Genomic DNA, 26204 nt, shown 5'->3' with positions numbered 1-26204 from the left:
GGACAGCCCGGATTGGCTCGGGCCTCGTGCGACAACGCGGCTCCGCCCCTCGGCCTACCTCACTCCATCCCGGCTCCGGCGCCGTGAGCGGCTGGCAGGCAGCGAGCGACGGAAGAGGGCCCGGCGCGAAATCCGTGACGTGACAGGGAGGCGGGGCCCCTCCGGGCCCTGATTGACGGCCCGGGGGCGTGGCCGAGGCGGGGTTACGGGTCTAAGTACCGGTGAGAGTCCTTACTGGGTGCCTGCTTTGGGGCGCGTGGTCACAGGGTGCGCAACCATGCGGAAAGTGGTTTTGATCACCGGGGCGAGCAGGTGAGACCTCCTTCGAGATCATGGAGGCGGCGGGGCTGGGGTCCGAGGGAGCAGGAAGTACCAAGCCAGGTGGACCCGCCACCGACCGACCCCGGGAGCCCCTATCGCTGACCCTGCCTCGGTGGGGGCGCGGGCCGGAGACCCTGTCCGGCTTTTCTCTGGGCTGCCCTATGCGCGAGGTACCAGGCCTGTCGGCGTCGTGAGCGGCTCAGTAACGTGCTTTCAATTAAACACGACAGCGAAAATAAAAGGCGGGCGCCGCTCAGAGATGAGTCTCAGTGACGTCCTGTCGGTCTGCAGAGAAGGTGACTACCCACTCAGACCTCGCCCTCTTTCCACTTTTGACTTTCTCATCACTGGTAAATTAGACCAGACCACCATACTTTTTGTACTCTCCCAGTTTTTTTTTTCTGTGCTAGACTTCCGCCCCTAGATAAATTTCAGCGTCCAAGAACGTTAGGATACGGGCGCGGGGGGAATATCTCATGTAACACAGTGCTAGACACCTAGTATACATACTCTTCAGAGACTCAGACAAAAGTAACTTTTCTGTTAAGGCGTGGAAGGAGTGCAAGTAACCATACTGCCGAGAAGAGTAATTTAGTCTGGGGGCTGGGTATTTGGATTCAGCCTCTGTTTTACTTTTCGTTTGTAATTCAATGAACAGTGTGTGGAGGATGAAACTAACCAAACCATTTTTCTAATTGAGGCGTTTGAGGGGTGGAGGGTGGTGGATTAAGACTGAGGTTATGTTAAACGACATTTAAAATGAGTTCAGCTTTCAGTTATCTAGACATGTCCATGTTAACTAAAACAAACCTGGCAGGTGTCCTGTGATGGGCAGAATTTTAATGTGCCCTCACCTGAATAACTTTAACAGCCAGTGTGGGGCTTTCTATGTTGATATGCTTAAATAAGCCAGGCTTGATTTTGTGTTTGTTCCTTTTACAAATATTGTGATATGTGCAATTGTATATTTATAGAAAAGGCCTATTCTCAAGTGGGGATGAATAAACATAACTATGGTTTATTCATGGTGCAAGGCTCTTTGCCTGGAATCAGCTCTAAAGTCTTGGAAAAAGCCCACTTACCTAGGGTTTCACTGTTATCAGCCAACCTGATCCGACCCCTCTCCCCACCTACTGTGTGGTTTCACAGTGCTCTTTCTGAAGGAGGTCATTGACACATGTACTCATCCGTGGGTGGGGAAGATCCCCTAGAGGAGGAAATGGCAATCCTCTCCAGTATTCTTGCCTGGAAAATTCCACAGACAGAGGAACCTCGTAGACAACAATCCATGGGGTCACCAAGAGTCAGACATGACTGAGTGACTAAGCACGCAGCACGCGTTCATCCCTACTTCTCTTTCCTTGTAGCCAGCTTATATTTCCTTTTCCTGTCTTCCACTTAATTATCTTCCTGTTGGTTATTCAGTCTGAGTAGTTGAAAGGGACTTGTCTGTCCTGCCATTTGCATATACCTTACCCTGAAAGAGCCACCCATTCCTTAAATTAGAAATTTCTGGTGCTGCTGATAGTGGCCATGATACCAGCTAATAGAAGAGCCCTTGCCCTTGAAAAACCTGGACAGCAGAGTAAAACACGCACACTGCTAACTGCTGAGATGCTCTTTTTAGCTCTTGCTGGTGATGTACTAAATCATTTTCATGAGTGTCATGATCAGCATAAAATGAAAACCACTGACAGGATAAAATCTGTCTTAAATGCTAAAGGACAGTTCAGATTTGCAGTTATTCAGGTCATTGAGCTTTTGCAAAATGAAAGAAACACAAGCTGGGCAACATCCTGAGCCAGTGACTTTTAGAGTTGGAGGGTTCCCCACTTCTTTACATAGTTTTTGAGAGCTTTCTGTCTACCTGGACTCCTCTCTGGGGCTCAAGTTGACAAAACCAGTCTTCTGAGCCAGAGAGAAGGTGCCTCTATTTGGCACCATCTCATTTAATGCATATTCTATATCTGAATTGTCCTCTCAGTGGCGTGGGCCTAGCCCTCTGCAGGCGGTTGCTGGAAGAAGATGATGCGCTTCACCTGTGCTTGGCGTGCAGGAACATGAGCAAAGCAGAAGCTGTCCGCACCTCTCTGCTGGCCTCCCACCCCGCTGCTGAGGTCTCCATCGTGCAGGTGGATGTCAGCAGCCTGCCGTCCGTGTTCCAGGCCACCAAGGAGCTCAAGCAAAGGTCTGCGTCGTATTGATGGCTTTTTTCTCATGGGATTGTGCAATGCAACAGCTAATAGAGTAAGAACGGATGGGAAAATCTATAAAAGAAATAGGTGCAGTGTAAGAAGAAGTTACACTGAGGAAATCTGTATAGTGACATATGATGCCTCAGTATACCATTTTTCATTCTTAATCATAAGCATGACCATTCCATGAAGATTATTTTATGAGCATATTTTGACATGCAGTCAGTTGTAAAGTCTTAGGTTAGTGTAACTCCTTTGATGTTTAAATACATTTTTTGCATCTTTGCTTCACATAAAAAGACTCCATTAAGTATGTAAGGTAGGTATTGACAAGTGAAGAAATTTCCCCAGGCCACTCACTAAAAATTTGTTCATACCAACAGTAATTGGCATACAATAAACATTTGATAAATGTTTAGTATATGAAGGGCTAGAGTCCTTAGATATATAACTTCTCAAAAAATGGACAATAAATTGCATATAGCTACACAATGCATTTTTCTGGAAAGGTGGGGCATATTTTTTTCTTCTAAGAGGAATGAATAATAATTTGTTTAATTAATAAACTATTAATTACATATTTGTAATTCAGGCCCGTAATAAGCAAGAGCTTCTTTATTTCCATGGGCAGTAAAATGAACTTCAATATATATAAGGAAAGCCTTCTTGGTAAAAGAATTGGCTGAAGAATAATATATTGTATTTCATTTATGCTTGATAGCCATTTGCATTACTGTGTTTTCTGCTCTAATGGATATCTTGGTGTTCAGATTCCCTCATTGATGGATCAGATTATATAAATTTTACTTATCAAAGAGGAAAAATGTGAATTTTTTTTTTTTAAAAAAAAGCAAAAACCTTTCTAAGACCAAAAGGAGAGTGGGTTTAGTAGAGTTGCTGTGGTACCTTATTGGGAGGACTAAGCTGGAAGGAGTATTGATCAGAGAAGATTTGACTTCAAAACCCATTACAGCTCTCCAAATTCTGTTTGAGGCCACCATCAAAAAAAGAATAGTCAAGTATTTACCATGGCTAAATAAAAAATGTTGAGAAAGTAGTACTGATGCCTAAGCTTGCTATGGCCATCTTTTTTGTGCTTTCTGTCCTTCATGGACCTTCTTTATTCTAATTGCTCTAAGAGATAACTAACAATCTTCTTTCTTGATTTTACTTGCAGGTTTCAGAGATTAGACTATGTATATCTAAATGCTGGGATCATGCCTAATCCACAGCTAAATATCAAAGCACTTTTTCGTGGTCTCTTTTCAAGGTAATTTCTATCTTCTAGATTAACTGATTGGAAAGAAGGTGTTTATTTATTTTTTGGCTAGTTTTGCCATCAGTCCATTAAATTGAGGGAATGAGTGGATGTTGGGAAGAATGAAGATAGGAAGTACATGTTGCAGCCGTGTCATGAAACACGCTTTCATCTTTGTGAGGAATGTTGCAAGTCATGATTCTGTGTTCTTGGTCCCCAGATACTCCAAGTATGTCGCATGTTTTGGCAGGTCAGTGTTGGTCTGCCTGACTGTGTCCATTAGAACATTTCAGAACTAGGCAGAGTTGTCAGTGAGACTCTAATACCCAGGAAGGCAGCTTTAGAAGCATTTCTCAGCCATGTGTCAGGTACCCTGACCAGTAGGCTGAGGAAATGTACAGGGCTAAATACCTTCCTGGGAGATTCTCAATACACATTTAGTGGCTCTCAAAAATGTTTAACTACAACCTACAGTAAGAAATAAATCTCTTTTGTGACCCAGTGTACTTATTCATGGATTTCCCAGGTGGCACAGTGGTGAAGAATCTGCTTTCCAGTGCAGGAGACGTGGGCTCGATCCCTGGGTCAGGAAGTCCCTGGAGAAGGAAATGGCAACTAACCCATTCCCGTATTCTTGCTTGGAAAATTCAGTGGATAGAGGAACCTGGCCTACTATAGTCCATGGGATGGCAAAGAGTCAGACACAACTGAGCAACTGAGCACATCCATACTTTATCCATAAATAGATATTACTCTTACTTCATGCTTCTTCCTATACTGCTACTTTTGTTTCACTTTTCTGCCATTCAACACACACACACCCCTACACACAAAATCACATGCTGGTCTTGACCTATTACATTGATCTCTCAGCAAATCACTGTCTTAGTGTATTCAGTGCCTCAGGAATTCCCTATCATAAAAAAGCCGGCTTCACTTTGTTACTTTGTTCAGCAGTTAGACACCAGTGCGCGGGCGAAGACTCTTTCTTCTTGGCATGATTGTTATTCCACCAGGGCAGTTGACTTGTATTAGGTTGGTGCAAGAGTATTGTGGTTTTGCATGGTTGAAATTTGCTATCCGATATTGGAATACATTCTTAAATAAATGTGGTAATGTTATACATCATTTTAATGCACATTTCTCACTTTGTTTTTTGCTAATGACTTTTTACTTGCTGTGTATTTTATATTTTTTTTAGACTAGGGAAATGATGTTAGACAAAAAGAAAATTCAAGTGATTTTCTTATTTGAGTTCAAAATTGTTCATAAGGCAGTGGAGACAACTTATATCAACAATACATTTGGCCCAGGAACTGCTAACAAACATACAGTGCAGTGGTTGTTTGAGAAGTTTTGCAAAGGAGATGAGATCCTTGAAGATGGGGAACTCGGTAGCTGATGGTCAGAAGATGACAGTGACCAGTTGAGAACAATCATTGAGGCTGATCCTCTTACAACTGCCTGAGAAGTTGCTGAAGAACTCAGTGTTGACCATTCTATGGTAGTTTGGCATTTGAAGCAGATCAGAAAGGTGAAAAAGCTTGATAAGTGGGAGCCTCATGAGCTGACTGCAAATCAAAAAAATCGTCATTTGGAAGTGTCATCTTCTCTTATTCTATGCAAAAACAATGAACCACTTCTCAGTCAGATTGTAATGTGCAGTAAAAGTGGACTGTATATGACAACTGACAACAACCAGCTCAGTGTTTGGACCAAAAAGAAGCCCCAAAGCACTCCTAAAGCCAAACCTGCACCTAAAAAAGTGTCATGGTCACTGTTTGGTGGTGTGCTGCCATTCTGATCCACTACAGCTTTCTGAGTCCCAGTGAAAGCATTACATCTGAGAAGCAGGTTCACCAAATCAGTGAGATGCACCAAAAACTGCAATGTCTGTAGCTGCATTGGTCAAGAGAGAGGGCCCAGTTCTTCTCCATGACCACACGTTGCACATCCAGTGCTTCAAAAGTTGAATGAACTGGGCTATATAAAGTTTTGCCTTATCCACCATATTCACCTGATCTCTCGCCAACTGACTATGACTTCTTCAAGCATCTTGACAACTTTTTGCAGGAAAACTCTTCCACAACCAGCAGGAAGCAGAAAAATACTTTCCAAGAGTTTGTGGAATCCTGAAGCATGTATTTTTATGCTACAGGAATAAACAAACTTACTTCTCATTGGCAAAAATGTGTTGATTGTAATGGTTCCTATTTTGATTAATAAAGGTGTGTTTGAGCCTAGTTATAATGATTTAAAATTCACGGTCTGAAACCACAATTACTTTTTCACCAACCTAATAGCTTGATTTGGAATGAAGGGAAGAGAGTTTTTGCAGCAGGATTTTGAGAGGCTCAGGTTCCTGTTGGTTGTATGAACTATAAGTATATAAGTTGAACTGGGTGCAAGAAGGCATTTTTGCATTTGATTTAGTGCTCAAAATAACCCGCTCTGAGAAACAAGTATTTCTGTTCCTGTTATTACAGAAGCAAGGAAAATGTGGGGGGTTGGGGAAGGCAGGAGGGGGTATCTCTTTAGTATCTTCAGTTAAAGAAGCTTTAAAAAGTCATAACATTGCCTTCTGTTGTTTCAGAAACGTGATTCATATGTTCTCCACAGCTGAAGGACTGCTGACACAGAATGACATGCTTACTCCTGATGGGCTCCAGGAGGTGTTTGAAACCAATGTCTTTGGCCACTTTATCCTGGTAAAAATGTTTTAGGCTTAGTAAGCCAACTGTTAGTGCTGCGATCCTAAACATGTGCAGATATGTCCAATGCTGTGTGGTTAAGCTCATTAGTTTATGGCTAGCGTTACATCTTTGAGTGTTTAAATGGGGGTGATTACTCTTTGAAAACATTGCTTCCCTAAAGCAGCCTGTTGGTGTATTTTTTCCTTTGGACATCAACTTCAGAGAGCGGAAAGTAAAATATAAACACACAAGCACTTTTAGAAACACTGAACAGACCTGAGAAAGTGCACAAGTCCTGTTCTAAATGGTCTTTGCAACTGGGGTTGTCATCAGATAGGATGGGGTAACAGACAAGACACTGTTAGACAGTACTTAATAGTTAATCTTTTACTATCTTGATGGGATTTCTTAAGCATCCAGACTGATGTGTTGTAATTCCAGGCATACATATAAAGCTAAGCAAGGGATGTGCAAATTGCCTAAGTTGTTCTGTGCTCTTGCCTCACATTTATTCTCATAAGACAGCTTTAATATTGAGATTAAGTAATGCCCAGCTCTGTTGCCAGTTGCTTTTAATTCTTTGTTATTAGAAGAACTCTTTCTGATGCATAGAATTGGTATCTCTGACACTTTTAGATTTATGATCTTTTTTTTTTTTTCACCTCAAATATAATTTCCCTCATAATTGGACCTCTTTGAGGGCTAGCTGTAAATATAAATATAATAAGTTAAGATGTACATAAACATTGGAATATTGTAAACCATTAAAAGAAAAGATCTTTTGCACTTAGATGGGATAGCCATTAGTATTTTGTTATTGAGAAGAAACAGCTGGTGGTATTATGTACAGTGTGACCTCATTTGTATAAACAAATAGACAAATATGTATCTATTTCTAGAATGACACAAATGAAGCTGGGAACCCCTTTGAGCTGGGTACCAGGATATCAGGAGTGAGTGTGGGATTCATGTGTCATTCGAGGTCCTTTAGCGCTTAAAAAAAAAATGTGGTATTGCTTCTTCAATGATAAAAGTTAAAATATAGTCAGGATAGGATTGAATTCATATTTGATCATGTTTTATAACTCTTCAGAGATTCATCTAATATATCCCTTATGTTTTTATAATCCTCTCATTCTTTGCCCTCTTTTTGAATTATTAAATTAGTTGGCAATGATAGAGGGTAAGTTAATGTGACTATTAATAGTCTGTCAACTTTTTGATGAATCTACTGTTTAAAAAATCAGGTTGTTAAGGAAATCTAATATTTTGGGGTGATCCATGTTGGAATGGCAGAGGAGAGTGGTGACTAAAGGCACCATTCTCACAGGTGTCCTGGTGTCATGACTTAACATTGTGTATCCTTATGTAGGTAGGCCTAACAGCAGGGGCTTGGGGATTGATTTATCAAATAAAATAACTGGAAGGCTTATGATGCCTTCTACTCTCTCTGAACTAGTTTTAGGAATCTTACCACTTTGTGGAACAGAAACTTGGATTCTAGGTCCAAGTGTAAATGCATTATATGAGTGGGTCCATACCCAGTTTGATTATAAATGATCAAACTTTTAAGGCTGTTAAAAGACTAGAGATAATTTCTGTAAAATTCCAGGTACAGTGCAGTATTACCTTGTGGAACCAGATGACTGAGTTAATCTCATGTTCATGGATTCTCTCGATTTGATGTAAATATTCATTGCAGATGTGGAAGCATTCCTAGATATTTCTTTAATACACTTCTAGTTTTAGGGTAGCTTTAGATTTACAGAATTATTGCAGAGAGAGTTTCTGCATACCCTAGGTCTTGTTTCCTTTATTATTATTATCTTTTGGCTGCATCATGCTGCATGTGAGATCTTAGTTCCCCACCTGGGCTTGAACCTGCACCCCCTTGCATTAGAAGCTTGGAGTATTAACCACTGGACCACCAGGGAAGTCCCAGTGTCCTCTATTATTAACATCCTACATAGGTTGGTAGATGGTCACAGTTAGTGAACCAATGTTGGTATATTACTATTAACGAAACTCCTTGCTTTATTCAGATTTCTTCAATTTTGTGTGGTAATTCTTTTTCAGTTCTAGCATCCCATTTAGGAGTTAAATCTCACATTACATTTAGTAGTCCAATCTCCTTAGGCTCTTGTTGGTTGTGATAATTTCTCACACTTTCCTTGCTTTTGATGGCCCTGGCAGTTTGGGGATTGCTGCCCAGGTGTTTTGTATATGGTCCCTTACTGGGATGTGTCTGTTTCCCTCATGATTAGATCTGAGAAAAGGCGTGTTTGAAAGGAAGACCACCGAGAGAGAGCGCCGGGCTCGTCCCACCCTGTCGGTGTGTCTTACGAGGGCTCCGCTGACCTGACGTGGTGTCTGTCAGGGTTTCCTGTGTGCTCTTACTTCTCTTTCCCTTTATACATAGTAGTCTGTAGAAGAGTCACTTAGTGTAGCCCACACGTGGTTGTGCTCGGCCTTCTTAAGCATGGAGTAGCTAAATGAATTAATTTGGAGTTTTTCTGCAAGGGAGCTATGTCTGTTCTCCTCCACTTAATTCTTTATTCAACCGCTTATTTATTGGCCTATTATTCCTTAGTAAAGCTGAATAAAGGCATTTGTTACATCCATGCAGATTCATGGATATGTATTTTCGCCTTTGAATTATAAACATTATTTTCTTACTCGAATTATTTTAGGTTGGGCCATTGGACCTCTTTCAGTTGGAACTTTTATATCTTTTTCAAAAACTCTTATTGAAGTATAGTTGATTTACAATGTTGTATTAGATTCAGGTGTACAGAGAAATGATTAAGTTATATATACATGTATATGTATATGTCTATATCACATATATCTTCTTTTTCAGATTCTTTTCCTATATAGGTTATTACAGAATATTGAGTATAGTTCTCTGTGCTATGCAGTGGGTCCTTGTTGGTTATCTATTTTGTTTATAGTAGTGTGTCCCCCGCCACCTTTCCCCTTGGGAAACTGCAAATTTGTTTTCTATGTCTGTGAGTCTGTTTCTATTTTTTAAATAAATTCTTTTGTGTCATTTTTTTTTTCTAGATTCCACATATTAGTGATATCATGTATTTGTCTTTCTCTGACCTCACTTAGTATGATAATCTCTACGTTCATCCATGTTGCTGCAAATGCCTTATTTTGTTCATTTTATGGCTGAGTAATATTCCGCTGTGTGTCTGTGTGTGTATACACACCACGTCTTTATCCATTCATCTATCAGTGGACATTTAGGTGGTTTCTATGTCTTGGCTATTGTAAATAGTGCAGCAGTGTGCATCATGGTGTATGTGTCTTTCTGAAGTACGTCTTGGAAGCTCTGTTTTTAGTAGACCTCTGTCATACTGTTCTCCATAGTGGCTGTACCAGTTTATATTCCCATCAGCAGTTTAAGAGGTTTCCTTTTTCTCTGTACCTGTTCCAGCATTTGTTATTTGTAGACTGGTGTGAGGTGATACCTCATTGTATTAATAGTTTTGATTAGCATTTCTCTAATAATGAATGATGTTAAAAATCTTTTCATGTTCCTCTTGGCCATCTGTGTATCTTCTTTGGAGAAATGTCTATTTAGATCATCTACCCATATTTTGATTGGGTTGTTTGTTTTTTGATATTGAGCTGAACAAGCTATATATTGTATATATTGGAATATTGTATATTTTGGAATTAATCCCTTATGGGTTGTATTGTTTGTAAGTATTTTCTCCCATTCTGTAGGTTGTATTTTTTTATATTTATTTTTAAAATTTATTGTTTTATTTATAGTTTCCTTTGCTGTGCAAATGCTTTTAAGTTTAACTAGATCCCATTTGTTTGTCTTTGTTTTCATTTTCATCACTCTAGGAGGTGTATCCAAAAAGATATCGCTGCGATTTATATCAAAGAGTGTTCTGCCTACATTTTCCTGCAGGAGTTTTATAGTGTCTGGTCTTACATTTAGACCTTTTATCCGTTTTAAGTTTACTTTTGAGTGTGGTGTTAGAGAATGCTTTAATTTCAGTCATTTGCATGTGGCTGTCCGGCTTTCCCCGCACCAGTTACTGCAGGGAGCTTCTTTGCACACTGTGTGCTTTTCTCCCCTGTAGATTGCTTGGCCTTGGGCACGTGGGTTTATTTCTGTGCTTTCTCTCCTATGGAATTTCTGTATCTTTGACACAGCCTCATCATCATGGCTTTCTGGTTTGGTTTTCTGCATGTCCTTCCTGACACCACATGATGTTTAAGACTCATGTTATGTATTTCCTATCCCAGTCTCAGAATCAGACATTTCTCTGAGGAGATCTGTTTCCTTGTATTGGAGAATGGCATTAGAAACTCAGACCTGGTGCTGCTTGCTGTTGAGATAACATTTGCTTGTAGGCCCTCTCAGCTCACAGAGCAAGGACATGTCGTGTTGTTATTCAGTCTCCCAGTCATGTCTGACTCTTTGCGGCCCTATGGAACTGCAGCACACCAGGCCTCCCTATCGCTCACCATCTCCCCAAGCTTGCCCAGGTTCATGTCCATTTCATCTATGATGCCATCCAGCCATCTCATCCTCTGATGCTCTCTTCTCTTTCTGCCCTCCATCTTTCCCAGCTTCAGGGACTTTTCCAGTGAGTCAGCGGTTTGCATCAGAGGACAGAATTGCTGGAGCTTCAGCATCAGTCCCTCCAACGAATATTCAGGGTTGACTTTCCCTAAGATTTGACTAGTATAATCTCCTTGCTGTCCAAGGGATTCTCAGGAGTCTTCTCCAGCACCACAGTTTGAAGGCATCAATTCTTTGGCATTCTGCCTTCTTTACGGTCCAGTTCTCACAACCGTACATGACTACTGGGAAGACCATCACCTTAACTATACAGACCTTTTTGGCAGAGTAATGTCTCTGCTTTTCAACATACTGTCTAGCTTTGTCATAGCTTTCCTGCCAAGAAGCAACTGTCTGCTGATTTCATGGTTGCAGTCACCATCCACAGTGATTTTAGAGTCCAAGAAGAGGATATCTGTCACTGCGTCCACCATTTCCCCTTCTATTTGCCATGAAGTAATGGGGCTGGATGCCATGGTCTTAGTTTTTTTTAATATTTAGTTTTAAGCTGGCTCTTTCACCCTTGTCCTTCACCCTCATCAAGTCTCTCTTTAGTTCCGCTTTGCTTTCTTCCATTAGAGTGGTATCATCTGCATATCTGAGGTTGTTGTTTCTCCCGCCTATCTTGATTCCAGCTTGTAACTCATCCAGCCCGGCCTTTCTCATGATGTGCTCAGCACATAGGTTAAACAACAGGGCGGCAGCAGGCAGCCCTGCTGCACTCCTTTCTCAAACTTGAACTAATCGGCTGTTCCACACAGGGTTCTTACTGTTGCTTCTTGACCCGCATACAGATTTCTCAGGAGATAGGTAAGATGGTCTGGTATTCCTATCTCTTTAAGAGCTTTCCACAGTTTGTTATGATCTACACAGTCAAAGGCTTTAGCGTAGTTGATGGAACAGACGTAGATGTTTTTCTGGAATTCAAGGAAATATCTATGTGCATGCTAACCCATTTATATATAAATAGCTATAAATATTTTGTATGTAACCATCTGAATCTTTATTAAGCTAAACATGAGTTCACACTGATGTCTGACTAATCCCTTACCACATGGATCAGTCTATACTCCTTCTCTTGCTTACTTGTGTCCCACTCTACCAATGACACACATGTTCAATTCTAGTGTACATTTATGTTGGTTTCAAAATTGTTAGCTTGTAATCCCTTAGTATATTTTGACACTTTTTTTTTGTTTGTTTTATTCCTCATTCAGATTCAGGAACTAGAATCTCTCCTATGTCACAGTGAGAGTCCATCTCAGCTCATCTGGACATCATCTCGCAATGCAAAGAAATCTAATTTCAGCCTTGAGGATGTCCAGCACAGCAAAGGCCAGGAGCCCTACAGCTCTTCCAAATATGCCATTGACCTTCTGAGTGTGGCTTTGAACAGGAACTTCAACCAGCAGGTAGCCTGTCTCAGTGATCTGGAAAGGGCAGGGCAGTGTTTTCTGAACTACCACTGATTTCTTAGTAAAATGGCTGGCTGTCTATTGTAGTGTGAAGATGAAATATTATTTCTTGAGCAGGATTGCTGTGAGGACAAGGTAGGACATGACAAAGACTGATAGTTGATGTATAGGAAGTTTAGGGCAGAGATAATGAGCTCCGGACTTGTAGGTATATGGGGGTTCATTTACCAGTCTGTAGCTCCTCTGGAGCTATAATTTATATAACAGAATGACACTACTAACGATATCTATAGCTCCTATCAAGCATTTGCCGTGTGTCATTTAATACCTTTCCCATCACAGTGAGGTGGGTCTGAATATTTCCATTTTCGTATGAGGACACTAAAGTTTGGAGTCCTTATTAAAGTCATTTACCCAGAAGTCACATGGTTAGTAAAGGCTGGAGCTCAGAGTGAGCTCAAGGCTGTCTAACTTCATCGCCTGGCCTTTTCCCATTAAGCCATGCTGCCACCCAGCGTTTGCTATATATATCCAGTGTTACAGGACAGTTGGTAGTTAGAAAGCCCTTGGAGAACGAGGATCTTTCGTGAGGCTGCAGAGCTCTGCCTTTGTGACGACTGGGTTTAGAGAGCAGCCCTTGTCAGACATGCTGGCTTCTTGTGGCCTCTGAGGTCTGGAACTTAGGGCTTCTTTGTATGCTTCTCTTGCCCAGGTCCAAAATTTTAACTGGAAATCTCCAGTCTCTCCTCTGGGCATTTTCCTTTGTTTGCTTTGACTGTGTTTTTTGAATGTGGGACTAGGGAGAAATTTAATTCCAACAATATTTACAAAAACTGACCATTTTTAGGGTACTGACCCAGGCTTAGAATTGAGGAGAAAGGAGAAATAAAAAGACAATGCAGAAACTATTTGCCCTTAAGGGACCGTTTTCGATCATCCTAGATACAGCAGTCTAAACCTTATGTAATGGTCTAGACCTGGTTGATTCTGGAATGGAGACCTTCATCAGCTAGAATTCTCACTTCTGAGAACTGGCTTTTAGGATCAAACCTCTTAGTGAAGAGGATGGTATAAAAGTAGAAGCTATGAGCATATTCTCTAGATCTGCTTTTGAATCCTGGCTCTGTCACCTTGGATAGATTATTTAATGTCTTTGTACTTTCAGTTTCCTCATCTGATAATTAGGGTTAATAACAGTGTTTGCCTCATAGATTTGCTGGGAAGATTGAGTGATTGGAGTGGTATGAAGCATTCACAACAATGCTTTGTGTTAGAATGTGCGTGCATATATGTATGTATCTGCACGTATGTGGGAGGTATGTGTACTCACGTGCGTGCATGCATGTGTGAGTGTGCCTGGCCACACGCACATGTGTGGGTTTGTGGGTCTGTGCGCATGTGTGTGAAGGTGACTGTGGTTCTGTGCTAACGGGTGTAGTGTCTGGTCATGCGATCTGCAGCTGTTCACCCATGTGCTTACGTGTGTTTGTTTGTTGGCTGTTGTTATTATTATTCAGGCTCAGTATGTTGGTACACTTGTGAGCCTCCTCCTGAGATTTCTTGGGATGTTTAAAAACTTGTCATAACTGCTTGTCCTCTGGAAACTCCCTTTTAGGGATAAGGTCAGAGTGGATTTAGCTTCTTTTTTCATAAAAAAGCTCTGAAATTTTGCTTGTCTCCATTGTCAAGTTTTGGGATTTCATCTTTTTTAAAAAAAGATTTAGCTAATGCTGCCACCTCCTTTAAAATCTGTGTGATTGGTTTGTAGCTTATGATGTTTCTCCCTTGGCTTTTATGAAGAAAGAAGTAGCTAAGAAATAACTACCTCCCTTCGAAGACTTGTATGACTAGAAATGTTGGATCCCTGTCCATGAATGACCCCTCCCCTCACACAGCCTTGAGAAATACTCAGGGTCGTCACGCTCATTCCTTCAGATCAAATGTGTGAAGGAACTCCAGTTTAGATAAGATGGCCGCCTTGCTTGTTTCTTTTGTTGCTCAATGTCAGAAAGTCGTGTGTGTTGAAAGCCCTGGATTTTAGTTCACAGATGTCTTCATTTAGGGCTGAATAGGTCCTAACTGTCCCTGGCTAGTTCCCAGAATAAGAAATTCTTCTTAGCTATCTTTGGCGCAAAATATTTGGGAAGAATTTTTGGTCTGTAAAGTTCCTGACTGTTTTCAGAGGACTGCTGGTAAATCAAGGGGATTCTCAGGTCTAAATTATCCACGTCAGGCACCACCAGGCCCTGCAGCAGTGAATAAAGGAAGTCAGCCTTCTAGCTTCTGACCCTCAGGGTGCTTTCTGTCCCCTGAACTGACTATGCTATCCTGGCACTTTCTATTTTTGTTTAAAAGGAAAAAGAAAAAAGTTAAAAGTAATAAAAATATGAATTAAAGTGAAAACGAAAGTGAGTCAGTCGTGTCCAACTGACTTCATGTTTGCAACTCCATGGACTATACAGTCCATGGAATTCTCCAGGCTGAAATCCTGGAGTGGGTAGCCTTTCCCTTCTCCAGGGTATCTTCCCAACCCAGGGATAGAACCCAGGTCTCCCACATTGCAGGTAGATTCTCATCCAGCTGAGCCAGCAGGGAAGCCCATGAATTAAAACAGTCAATATCAAAATAAGGTGAAATGTGGTGAAAATTAAACCAACTAAACTAGTAAAACAAATCCCAGTGTTCCAAGGATTACTAAAGACCATCAAACACCCTGTCTATTATTAATATGTGCCATGTGTTAACTGGGACTCTTTTTATAGAACAGATCTTTCTAAAATGATGACTCCAGGGCAGAGAACCTGATTTAGAGATCTTCAGTTAGAGGAGGTCTTTGTGGAATCATACCCACCTCTCTGATGCCTCAAGCTAGAGCCCTGGGCCTTGTGTACCTGCAGGAAACAGAAATACACTTGAGGTTTAGCTGTCTGTATTTACTAGAATAGAAACGTCTTTCAGGCAAAGACTTTCTTTGCATGGCTTTCTTATCTCTAACTGCTCATTTTGGTTGGTCAACAGATCTTCAGTTAAGCCATGGAAAACTCAGGTAACCAGTCCTACTTCTCTCATCCTGCTTCAAGCTCGGTTACTCTTTGTTCTCTAAGTTACTTGAGAATAAAATACTTTATCTTACTATTTGTATTGAGTGCCTCTCATAGTGCATTTTCAGTACACGATTCTTAAACTGAAAAGGCCTACCCAGCTTCGAGGACAACTTAGAGCATAAAGCCTTGACGCCTGGCTTCCTGGCTCATTTGTGTTTCTCCTTGTGTTTCTCCTGACACAGAGGTAGGCTCAGCATGTATTGAATTGAAATGAACTGCTGCCCCCCTTTCTGCTCCCAGGGTCTGTATTCCAGTGTCGTGTGCCCAGGGACGATGCTGACCAGTCTGACGTATGGAATCCTTCCTCCCTTTGTGTGGATGTTAATCATGCCAATCATATGGCTGGTGAGTGGTAAATGCTTCTTCTCTTAGTTTCCTTAAGCTGTTCAAGTTGGAGCCAAAAAGATGTGTTTAAGGGTTGGGAAGTGCTTTAAGTAACTGAACCTGAAGGTGGCAGAATTCCGTTTCACTCAGAAGTTTTGATGTTACTTACCATGTAATCTCTGCTTCACCCCGCCTGATGCTCCCACTGCACCACCATCTTAGTGTACACGTTTCGTCAAGGGAATGCTTCTCTGATCACGCACCATATAGCCCAGGAGTTCTATGGTTATATAATTTTGAGAAACCTGTGGTAAGTGATATCAAACTGGATTTCTCTGAGCTTTTAATATAGTCAAGTGCATTAAAATTTACCAAGGAGGGTATGATTGTGCATTGTATGATCACAGTATCATGTTTTTGCTTGTTTGTTTTGTTTGTATTTTGAGCATCCCTCCCGCACTCTTTAGAAAATGCTGCTTTCAGGAAATGTCCTTCCCTTGTAGAGCTCAGGAAGAAATATCCTTCTGTTTATGGCAGGCATGGAAAAAAGATGAGAAGGACATATGCCTTCATGTTAAAAGTGGTTGACTTGGAGTAATGGAGATTAAATGATGGAAATTATTTCTTCTTTAGATTTATTTTCTGAAACCGAAAAAGTGCTCTTTGTAATAAGAAATGCAGTTTGTCTTTTTTTTAACATTTAAATGGATAATACTTTTGTGACTCTAAACCACCGCAAAATGACTATTGTTTTCTTCTTCTCAGTTACGCTTTTTTGCAAATGCTTTCACGCTGACACCTCAGAATGGAACAGAAGCACTGGTATGTCACTAGAGTTTTAATATGTTGTATTCACTTCACAGATGTAGACTGTAAACCCACTGGATTAGAAACAGTCATAACAGAAAAGATGAGAACAGGCTCTGTATAAGCAAGGTCCTATTGGACTAAGGTGAGTCGTAAGGTGAAATGCTGATGATTAGCAGTGAACTTTGAAAGTTCAGTATGTTTCCTGGCACTGAGCACCGTGGTTCTGGGGTCAGCACTTCTGTAGAAGCAAGAATGAGCAGCCAGAGGAGAGCGGAGCGTGGAATGCTGTAGGGGCAGGCAAAGCCAGATGCTGGCTGGGCAGTCAGTGTGAGATTCCCACGGAGAAGGTGTGTCTCAGGGGTCAAGGGTAGAGGCAGCAAAGCCCAGCTCCATTTCCCAATATGAAGATTCTCTTTTCCTGTATTAATAATAGAGAACCAAGTTATTAACTTGATTAGAAAACCAGTTTGTTTCCTTAAGTCACTCATGCAAATAGACTGCACGTGTTTCCTCATCAATGGCAGACATTACTAATGGGTCATAATACTCTGTTCTGTTGTACATAAATGACTCTCTGAATATTTTTCAACTAAAGGCCCCAAAGACATTCTCTATCAGTGGATGAGAATTGTCATACAAGATGAAATGTATTCGTCCTCTGTGCTGTATACCATCTGGTTGAAATTCCACTGTATTAAAAGTCAGTTCTGTGTGTGTGTTTCCCTCACTCCACTTAGCTCCTTCAGGATTTTTGCTCTGTATTTTAGAAACCTGAGAGCCTATCACTAGAGTGTTCATACTTAACAGATTCTTAAATCATAGCTGAACTGAAATTAAGGAAAACACTAAGGGAATTGACTTGGCACTCTTGTTATGGTAAACATTGCAGAAAGAAATGCATTTATTGTAGAGAGACAAATTGATAATAGAAGCAAATACTTTTAAACTAATTTTATGTATTTCTTAATATATTTGTCAAGCCATTTAAAATAATGAATGATTGTTTAGGGATTACTCCTTCCACACATTTATGACACTGAAAATCAAATCTAGAGGTCAAGTATATATTGTGTCAGGGGAGTAGGAATAGTTAAAATTCAGAATCTCCAGTTGCTAACGAGCTTAGAGTCATGTTTTAAAAAAAAAGAATGAATAGAGAAAATAGACAAGAAAATCAGACATTCTATCATCTGGTGGCAAGTACTCTAGGAATGATCAGAAAGGAGGATCACTATGGGGCTGGACTATTTGGAGCAGGCTCTGCTTACTGAGTCAGGCTTAATTTGGGCTCTGAAGAATAGGTTGAATTTGATAAGGTAAGCGGCAGGTCCCCAGCGTCATGTTCAAAAAGTCTGTGACCTGCTGTAATTTCCTTCAGTGTGGGTGAGTAGGATGTCTTTACCACTTAGTGATGATTGTACATGCTGGGGATACAGATGAGGGTTTGAGCACATCGTATGTGTAGCAAGAATCTCTTTAACCTTTGGTTGAATAAATCTTATCTCTTTAAATGGGCTGAGCTTGAGTGGCCTAGAATACAGTGGTTAAGAATATGCACTGTAAAAAAAAAAAAAGAATGTGGACTGTAGAATTATAGTAATTCTGTTCAAATTCCAGTTCTCCAGTTTCTGACTATGAAATCTTGGGCACATTTTTTAACTTGCCTAAGCCTTTTATTATTAGCTGTAAAATGGGAATTACAGGAGTAAATGAGAGAAGGTTTATTGTAAATAATTTTGTGTATTTCAGCATTTAAGATTTTAAAGAAAATCATCTTAATGAAAATAATGTAGTGTTGGCATGTGAATTGACAGATCAATAGAATAAAATAGAAAGTTTAGGATGGGCCCAAAGCATATAGGTGATGCAGAAAATCACCTATGCAGAAAATCAGTGAGGGTAAAGATGGTTTATTCAAAAAATGGTGCCAAAAAATAAAATAGGATCTTTTCTTCATACCTTACAGTCAAATAATATTCTAGGTAAACTAAAAGATTTATGTATAAATGTAAGAATGTATAGTTACTTGGAAAAAATATGGGGACATTTTAAAATAATTTTAAGAGTGCAGAGGCTTAACTGTTCCTAGGAACTCTAAAAAACTGAAAAAATTGATTAAAAGTAAAAAAAAATTACATGACTAAAATTCTCACTATATAGATACTCAAAAGATTTACCACAAAATAGAAGAAAAATACCTGCTACCCATAACATAGATAAAGGTTAAATTTTCTTTCTTTTTTTAATCACAAAGAAAAGGCTATACAGTTTATTTTATTTTATGCATTGGTCATTCCCATAAAATGCTTGGCTCTCATTATAAAATCCTATTAAAAACAAAACAGTACAAAAAAGTTTTTGGAGTTTAACTAAAGCACTAGAACTTGATAAGCATATAGCTGATTAACTTCTCACTTCATTGTACAGTAGAAACTAACACACTATTGTAAAGCCATTATGTTTCAATAAAAAATAAGAAAAAAGATTTTGAGGCCTTGTGTAAGCAAAGAACAAAAGATGTAGCCCTCTTTCACCTACGCTTACAAAGCACTTGCTTTTTAAAAAAATTTTTTTATTGAAGAATAGTTGCTTTACAGAATTGTGTTGTTTTTTGTCAAACCTCAACATGAATCAGCCATAGGTATACATATATCCCCTCCCCTTTGAAGCTGCCTCCCATCTCCCTCCCCACCCCACCCCTCTAGGTTGATACAGAGACCCTGTCTGACTTTCCTGAGCCACACAGCAAATTCCCGTTGGCTGTCTATCTTACATATGGAAATGGAAATTTCCATCTCACTCTCTCCATCCATCTCACCCTCTGCTCCCCTCTCCCTGTGTCCATAAGTCTATTCTCTATGTCTGTCTCTCCACTGCTGCCCTGTAAATAAATTCTTCAGAACCATTTTCCCAGATTCTGTATATGTGCATTAGAATATGATAGTTATCTTTCTCTTTCTGACTAACTTCACTGTGTATAATAGGTTCTAGGTTCATCTACCTCATCAGAACTGACTCAAATGCATTCCTTTTTATGTCTGAGTAATACTCCATTGTGTATATGTACCACAACTTCTTTATCCATTCATCTGTCAATGGGCATCTAGGTTGCTTCCATGTTCTAGCTATTGTAAATAGTGCTGCAATGAACAATGGGATACATGTGTCTTTTTCACATGTTTCCTCAGGGTAGATGCCTAGGAGTGGGATTGCTGGGTCATATGGTGGTTTTATTCCTAGTTTTTTTAAGGAACCTCCATACCATCTTCCATAGTGGCTGTATCAATTTACATTCCCACCAACAGTGCAAGGGCATTCCCTTTTCTCCACACCCTCTCCAACATTTATTGTCTGTAGACTTTTTGTTGATGGCCATTCTAGCTGGTGACAATTATAAGATACTGAGGAAAGAAATCAAAGACGACATAAACAGATGGAGAGAGGTTCCATGTTCCTGAGTAGGAAGAAGCAATATTGTGAAAATGACTATACTACCAAATGCGACCTACAGATTCAACGTGATCCCTATCAAATTACCAATGGCATTTTTCACAGAACTAGAACAAAAAGTTTCACAATTCATATGGAAACACAAAAGATCCTGAATAGCCAAAGCAGTCTTGAGAAAGAAGAATGGAGCTGGAGGAATCAACCTTCCTGACTTCAGATTATACTACAAAGCTACAGTCATCAAGACAGTATGGTACTGGCACAGAAACAGAAATATAGACCAATGGAACAACATAGAAGCCTGGAAATAAACCCATGCACCTATGGGTACCTTATTTTTGACAAAGGAGGCAAGAATACAATTGGGCAGACAGCCTCTTCAGTACATGGTGCTGGGAAAACTGGGCAACTACATGTAAAAGAATGAAATTAGAATATTTCCTAACACCACACACAAAGATTAACTCAAAATGGATTAAAGACCTAAATGTAAGACCAGAAACTATAAAACTCATAGAGGGAAACATAGGCAGAACATTCGATGACATAAATCAAAGCAAGATCCTCTATGACCCACCTCCTAGGGTAAGAGAAATAAAAGCAAAAGGAAACAAGTGGGACCTGATTAAATTTAAAAGCTTCTGCACAGCAAAAGAAACTATAAGCAAGGTGAGAAGACAACCCTCAGGGTGGGAGAAAATAATAGCAAATGAAACAACTGACAAAGGATTAATTTACAAAAGAAACAAGCAGTTCATACAACTCAATACCAGAAAAACAAACAACCCAATCGAAAAGTGGGAAAAAGACCTAAACAGGCATTTCTCCAAAGAAGACATACAGATGGCTAACAAACACATGAAAAGATACTCAACATCGCTCATTATTAGAGAAATGCAAATCAAAACTACAGTTTTGATTAATTGTAAATTAATTACTAAACTTTACTTAAATTTTCCTAATTGTTAAGGAACGTCAACAAATCAAGGAAAACAACTTATTGGAACAATGGGCAGAGGACATGAACAGAGTTTTGAAACTTTTAATCATATGAAGAAATGCCTAATCTTTGAGAAATGCAAATTAAAACTAGTGAAAAACTTTCACCTCTGATTAGCAAAGATTAGAAAGTTTAATGTATTGATACTGTATTGGCAGGGGTCTAGGGAAATGAGCACTCTGCTACACTGCTGGAGAGAGTAGTCTGACACAGCCTCTGTCAAGGACTGTTTGGCAACATCATCCAATATAATAAATGCACATACCTTTAACCTATCAATTCCATCCTTGGTATTTATCTTATTTAAGATAAATAAGATATCCTCAAACTTACATTGAATGATTTAGTCATCATTCATCACAGTGATGTTTGCAATATCAAAAACTGGCAAAAACTTCTGTATCAGTTGGAAACTTTATGTAAATTATGGCAGATCCATAGAAGGATGCTACTTTGAAAGAGATTGAAGTTTTCATGTACTGGTTTGAAAGTATCTCCAAGGCCTGTTGTTCAAGTAAAAAATGTAAAGCGTGGGATAGTGTATACTTTGCTTCCATTTGCCTAAGAGAAATGGATGTATTTGTTTTTGTAACCAAATACATTTTCTTTGGAAGAATATACAGAATACTAACATGAGTGCTTGCTTCCAGAGAGAACTGGGTGGCTAGAAAACTGAAAGGGAGGAAGAGTTTTGACTACCATGTACATCTTTTGATTGTTGTACATGTACGTACTCATCTATTAATAAAATTAAATATTACATCAGTGACCTGTACTTTGCTGTGGTGTCAGCTGAGTATCCTCTTGGAGTGAGCTCCAGTTCACATGTCCTGAGCTTTAATTTGAGGATTAATGGAAGAGTCAGTTAAATATGGGAACGTTTGCTTAAAATTTTTCAAAGGATACTATTAAGTGGGCTCTTCTACTTTCTTCCTTCAAATTATAGTAGTGGTTCATGCCAGTATCACAGTCAGCTGATGCTATTCAGGGGGGTTGTCAGAATTTGTTTGGGGCTCTCTGAAGTGCTGATTAAAAATCCCCTCCAGCCTCACTCACTGTGGGCAGAAGAGAAGAGTCATTGACACCCTCTTCCTTTCCAGGTCTGGCTTTTCCACCAAAAGCCCGAGTCTCTCAATCCTCTGGTGAAGTATCTGAGTGCCACCACTGGCTTTGGAAGCAATTATGTGACGTCCAAAAAGGTGACTCTCTTTCCTTTGTTTCACTGAAGAGGCTGATAGTGGGCTGGGCCCTGGGTTCCCGACCACCCTGCCAGCTGCCCAGCTTCTCTTCTGTGGGTCTCCCCTCTCTGCCATCACACTGGCCTATTTTCATTTCCTTCTGCTCTCTCCTGCTTCTTAGCTTGGCACACCTTTTCTCCACCTAAACTGCTCTTACTTATCTTTTTTCTGATTCATTACTACTATTTATTCTTAAGATCTCAGCTTTTATGTGACCTCTAACATCGGGTCAGGTGTTCCATGCTAGATTTTTTTGACCTGTGCCAGTTCTGGGTAGAACTCATTCAGCAGTGGGCTCCTTGCTCCAAGGAGCTCTGTGAAGGGGGGGATTACACCCCCTTTCCTTGTAGGTTACCTTGCACATGGCACATGCTCAAGAAATGTGACCCAAGTTGAATGAAATATAAAGCATCTTTCTTAGTGAAGTTAGCTTCCCTTTGTGTTCCACTTATGACAATTATTAGCTTTAATAGTTTGGTATTTGAAGAGGCAGGGTACAGAGTTTGGAAACATGGGTGCTGTGTTTTGTAGATTCTGTGTTATCTAAAATGAAATTAAACATAGTTACATAGTAGAAGGTGAAAAAAATTATTTTGACCCCATAAGGATTAATTTTGTTATATTTTTGTCCTGAGTAAGGTTTATTTCAGCCTCCCATTTTTGACTACCTAGCTTATTGTGAGCAGGCAATGGCATAAAATAAAATTCAGTTCAGTTCAGTTTACTCAGTCGTGTCCAACTCCTTGCAACCCCATGGTCTGCAGTACACCAGGCTTCCCTGTCCATCACCAACTTCCAGAGCTTACTCAAACTCATGTCCATTGAGTTGGTGATGCTATCCAACCATCTTATCCTCTGTCGTTCCCTTCTTCTCCTGCCTTTAATCATTTCCAGCATCAGGATCTTTTCAAATGAGTCAGTTCTTCGCATCAGGTGGTCAAAGTATTGGAGTTTCAGCTTTAGCATCAGTCCTTCCAATGAATATTCAGGACTGATTTCCTTTAGGATAGACTGGCTTAATCTCCTTGCAGTCCAAGGGACTCTCAAGAGTCTTCTCCAACACCACAGTTCAAAGGCATCAGTTCTTTGGTGCTCAGCTTTCTTTATAGTCCAACTCTCACATCCATACATGCCTATTGGAAAAACCAAAGCTTTGACTAGACGGACCTTTGTTGGCAAAGTAATGTCTCTGCTAATATACTGTCTAGGTTGGTCATAGCTTTTCTTTCAAGGAGCAAGCATCTTTTAATTTCATGGCTGCAGTCACCATCCGCAGTGATTTTGGAGCCCAAAAAAATAAAGTCTGTCACTGTTTCCATTGTTTCCCCATCTATTTGCCACGAAGTGATGGGACCAGATGCCATGATCTTAATTTTCTGAGTGTTGAGTTTTAAGCCAACTTTTTCACTCTCCTCTTTCACTTGCATCAAGAGGCTCTTTAGTTCTTCTTTGCTTTCTGTCATAAGGGTGGTGTCATCTGCATATCTGAGGTTACTGATATTTCTCCTGGCAATTTTGACTCCAGCTTGTGCTTCATCCAGTCCAACATTTCTCATGATGTACTCTGCATATAAGTTAAAAAAGCATGGTGACAATGTGATGTACTCCTTTGCAGATTTGGAACCAATCTGTTGTTCCATGTCTAGTTCCAACTGTTGCTTCTTGACCTGCGTACAGATTTCTCAGGAGGCAGGTCAGGTGGTCTGGTATTCCCATCTCTTTCAGAATTTTCCACAGTTTGTTGTGAACACAACTCTTCCAGTTACAACATGAAAAAAAATGCTAACATGATTGAATGTAAATGTTTTTCCAAAATGTTTTAAAGTTTTCTTTAATTTTTAGCCTTTTAGCTTTGGGGGCTGGCAGTTTGCTTTGCATACACTGTATCAGTTAAAATTAATTTTCTACATAAAACAGAAGAATGTAAAGTAAGGTGGATAAAACAAGATAAAAGCTAAGATTTCTTGCATGTAAAGCAGTTTGGAGAATGGCAGCTTTGGGCTGGCCTGGCAGCTTTGGAAATTGTCAGGTATCCAGGTTCCCCCTGCCATCCCTGAGGTACGGCCCGCATCCTTGTGGTTCAGGAGAGCAGTGTGAAGATGGGAGAAAGAAAGGGGTGCCCCATGCCCTTTAAAGAGAGTTCTGGGTAGTACCACACACTTCCACTTATATCTCATTGGCCAGAATTTAGTCCATGGTACCATTAGCTTCAGTGACGGCTGGAGACTTAGTCTTTCATCTGCAGGGCGGTGAGTTCAGCTAAGATCAGAGCTCTTTTACTAAAGAAGTTAGTTACTAGGAGGTTAAGTATCAGCTGTAATTGAAAAAAAAAGTTAAGATTCCTAACATTCCCCACAAGGCTTCCACCGCAGCTTTCCCACCAGGCCTTTTTTGGATTCTCTTACCTATTATTTAAATGGATTCCTTTTATTCAAATACTGTTTATTTTTCCTTTCTAGTTATGCCTATCTTGCTTCTTTTCCAGATGGACCTAGATGAAGACACTGCTGAAAAATTTTACCAAAAGTTACTGAAACTTGAAAAGCAGATTAGGGTCACCATGCAGAAAACCAATAACCAGAACTGAAAATGATGCTCTCTGAAACATTCTGTGCCTTTTGGGGATTCTGGAGTGCGTGGGTTTCTCCTGAGCTGGATCATGTGCATTTGTGGTAAACACTGATTTCTGATGGTCTCTTCATTGCAGAATCACCTCTGTGATTATGTGTGTGTGTGCATGTGAGAAAAGAATATCTGATATTTTATCAGTCTCTAAGAATGATGTCACATCAAAGTCGTGCTAGAGGCACCCAACTGAGTCTCCGTTTGTTCAGCCAGCAAGAGCACAAGCTCTGCTTCATGGGACGAGGTGTTGACTTGAATAATTATGACACAGACACACACTGATTCTCCTTTCACCTGCCCCAGAAGGAGGACATAATACTCATTCTCTGAGTAGCAATCTTAGCCTTGTTCTTCACAAGTAGTTTTCCCTGGTTTTGTACCTTATTTCTTCCTCCACATGCCACATTTAAAAATCCTGATACAGATGCCCATGTTATTAATCATCATAGTAACAATATACTTATATGTATTTGGGCCACCTGAATTATTTTCTCTTTATTTTAAAAGTATCTTTTATTGATATTGAGATAGTCCATGTTAATAGTGGGCCTGACCTTCACCACAGTTTACAAATTTATTACTGACCAACTTGTTTCCATGACATATTTTAGTGGATGTAATCCTGCACCAAAAATAATTTACTCAAATTGTTTCAATGAATTTACTCAGATTTTTCAAATGAATAATTACTGGTGGAATGTCTCTCAGTATCAGTAGTGGTTGAAAGTGGTTAGGACTAGTTTGCATGATGTCAAGACAAAATGCTAAAATTCCTAGGTGTTTCAGCCAACATCTGGAATATTAGAGTAATATTTTGAATGAGTTAATATGAAAAATTACATGTAAATATAATGTCTATATGTTTTAAAGTGTGGAATTTTGGTTATTCTTTCTCTAAGTTTGTTGCTAAAGATATTTTTAATAACTTTAAACATAAATGAAAATGAGAGCTGACCACTCTCCATTCTCTTTGAGAAAGAAGGGTGAAGTTAGAGAGCTGAAAGCATAGAGCTGGTTTTCACTCTTGTGTTTACTCACTTAATTGGGAAGAAGTACATTTTTGTGGATCTCAAGCTTTCTGTCTGTGAAGTGGAATAATTATCTTTCTGTGTTCTCTGTTCATGGAAATGAAGTGAGAATTAAAGGCAGTAATATATGTGAATAAAGAGCATTTTTTTGAGAA

General features: G+C 39.8%; 1 protein-coding gene across 2 annotated transcripts; it reads left to right on the top strand.

Annotated features, from left to right (window-relative positions):
* The first annotated feature begins 177 nt into the window (after positions 1–177).
* Positions 178–26204, top strand: HSD17B7 (hydroxysteroid 17-beta dehydrogenase 7). Of its 2 annotated transcripts, none has more exons than XM_061120226.1 (9): positions 178–312; positions 2306–2509; positions 3694–3786; positions 6368–6482; positions 12273–12467; positions 15815–15919; positions 16664–16720; positions 22259–22357; positions 24882–26204. In XM_061120226.1, the coding sequence occupies exons 1-9, from the start codon at positions 278–280 to the stop codon at positions 24981–24983; spliced, it is 1005 nt and encodes a 334-aa protein (XP_060976209.1). In that variant the 5' UTR covers positions 178–277; the 3' UTR covers positions 24984–26204. The 2 variants fall into 2 exon arrangements, with proteins under 2 accessions (XP_060976209.1, XP_060976210.1); XM_061120227.1 differs by lacking the exon at positions 178–312 and adding an exon at positions 359–617.

This window comes from Dama dama, chromosome 20 (genome assembly GCF_033118175.1).
Source record: "Dama dama isolate Ldn47 chromosome 20, ASM3311817v1, whole genome shotgun sequence".
Taxonomy (NCBI): domain Eukaryota; kingdom Metazoa; phylum Chordata; class Mammalia; order Artiodactyla; family Cervidae; genus Dama; species Dama dama.
The sequence above is the reverse complement of the archived record's forward strand: the minus strand, read 5'-3'. Positions and strand labels throughout refer to the sequence as shown.

Bases quoted from the DNA above. Each gene is read 5' to 3' on its own strand.
- HSD17B7 (XM_061120226.1), top strand. From the start codon at position 278: ATGCGGAAAGTGGTTTTGATCACCGGGGCGAGCAG. The intron at 12,468-15,814 runs GTAGCCTGTCTC...TTCTGCTCCCAG, and splicing joins ACAGGAACTTCAACCAGCAG to GGTCTGTATTCCAGTGTCGT. The intron at 22,358-24,881 runs GTGACTCTCTTT...CTTCTTTTCCAG, and splicing joins ATTATGTGACGTCCAAAAAG to ATGGACCTAGATGAAGACAC.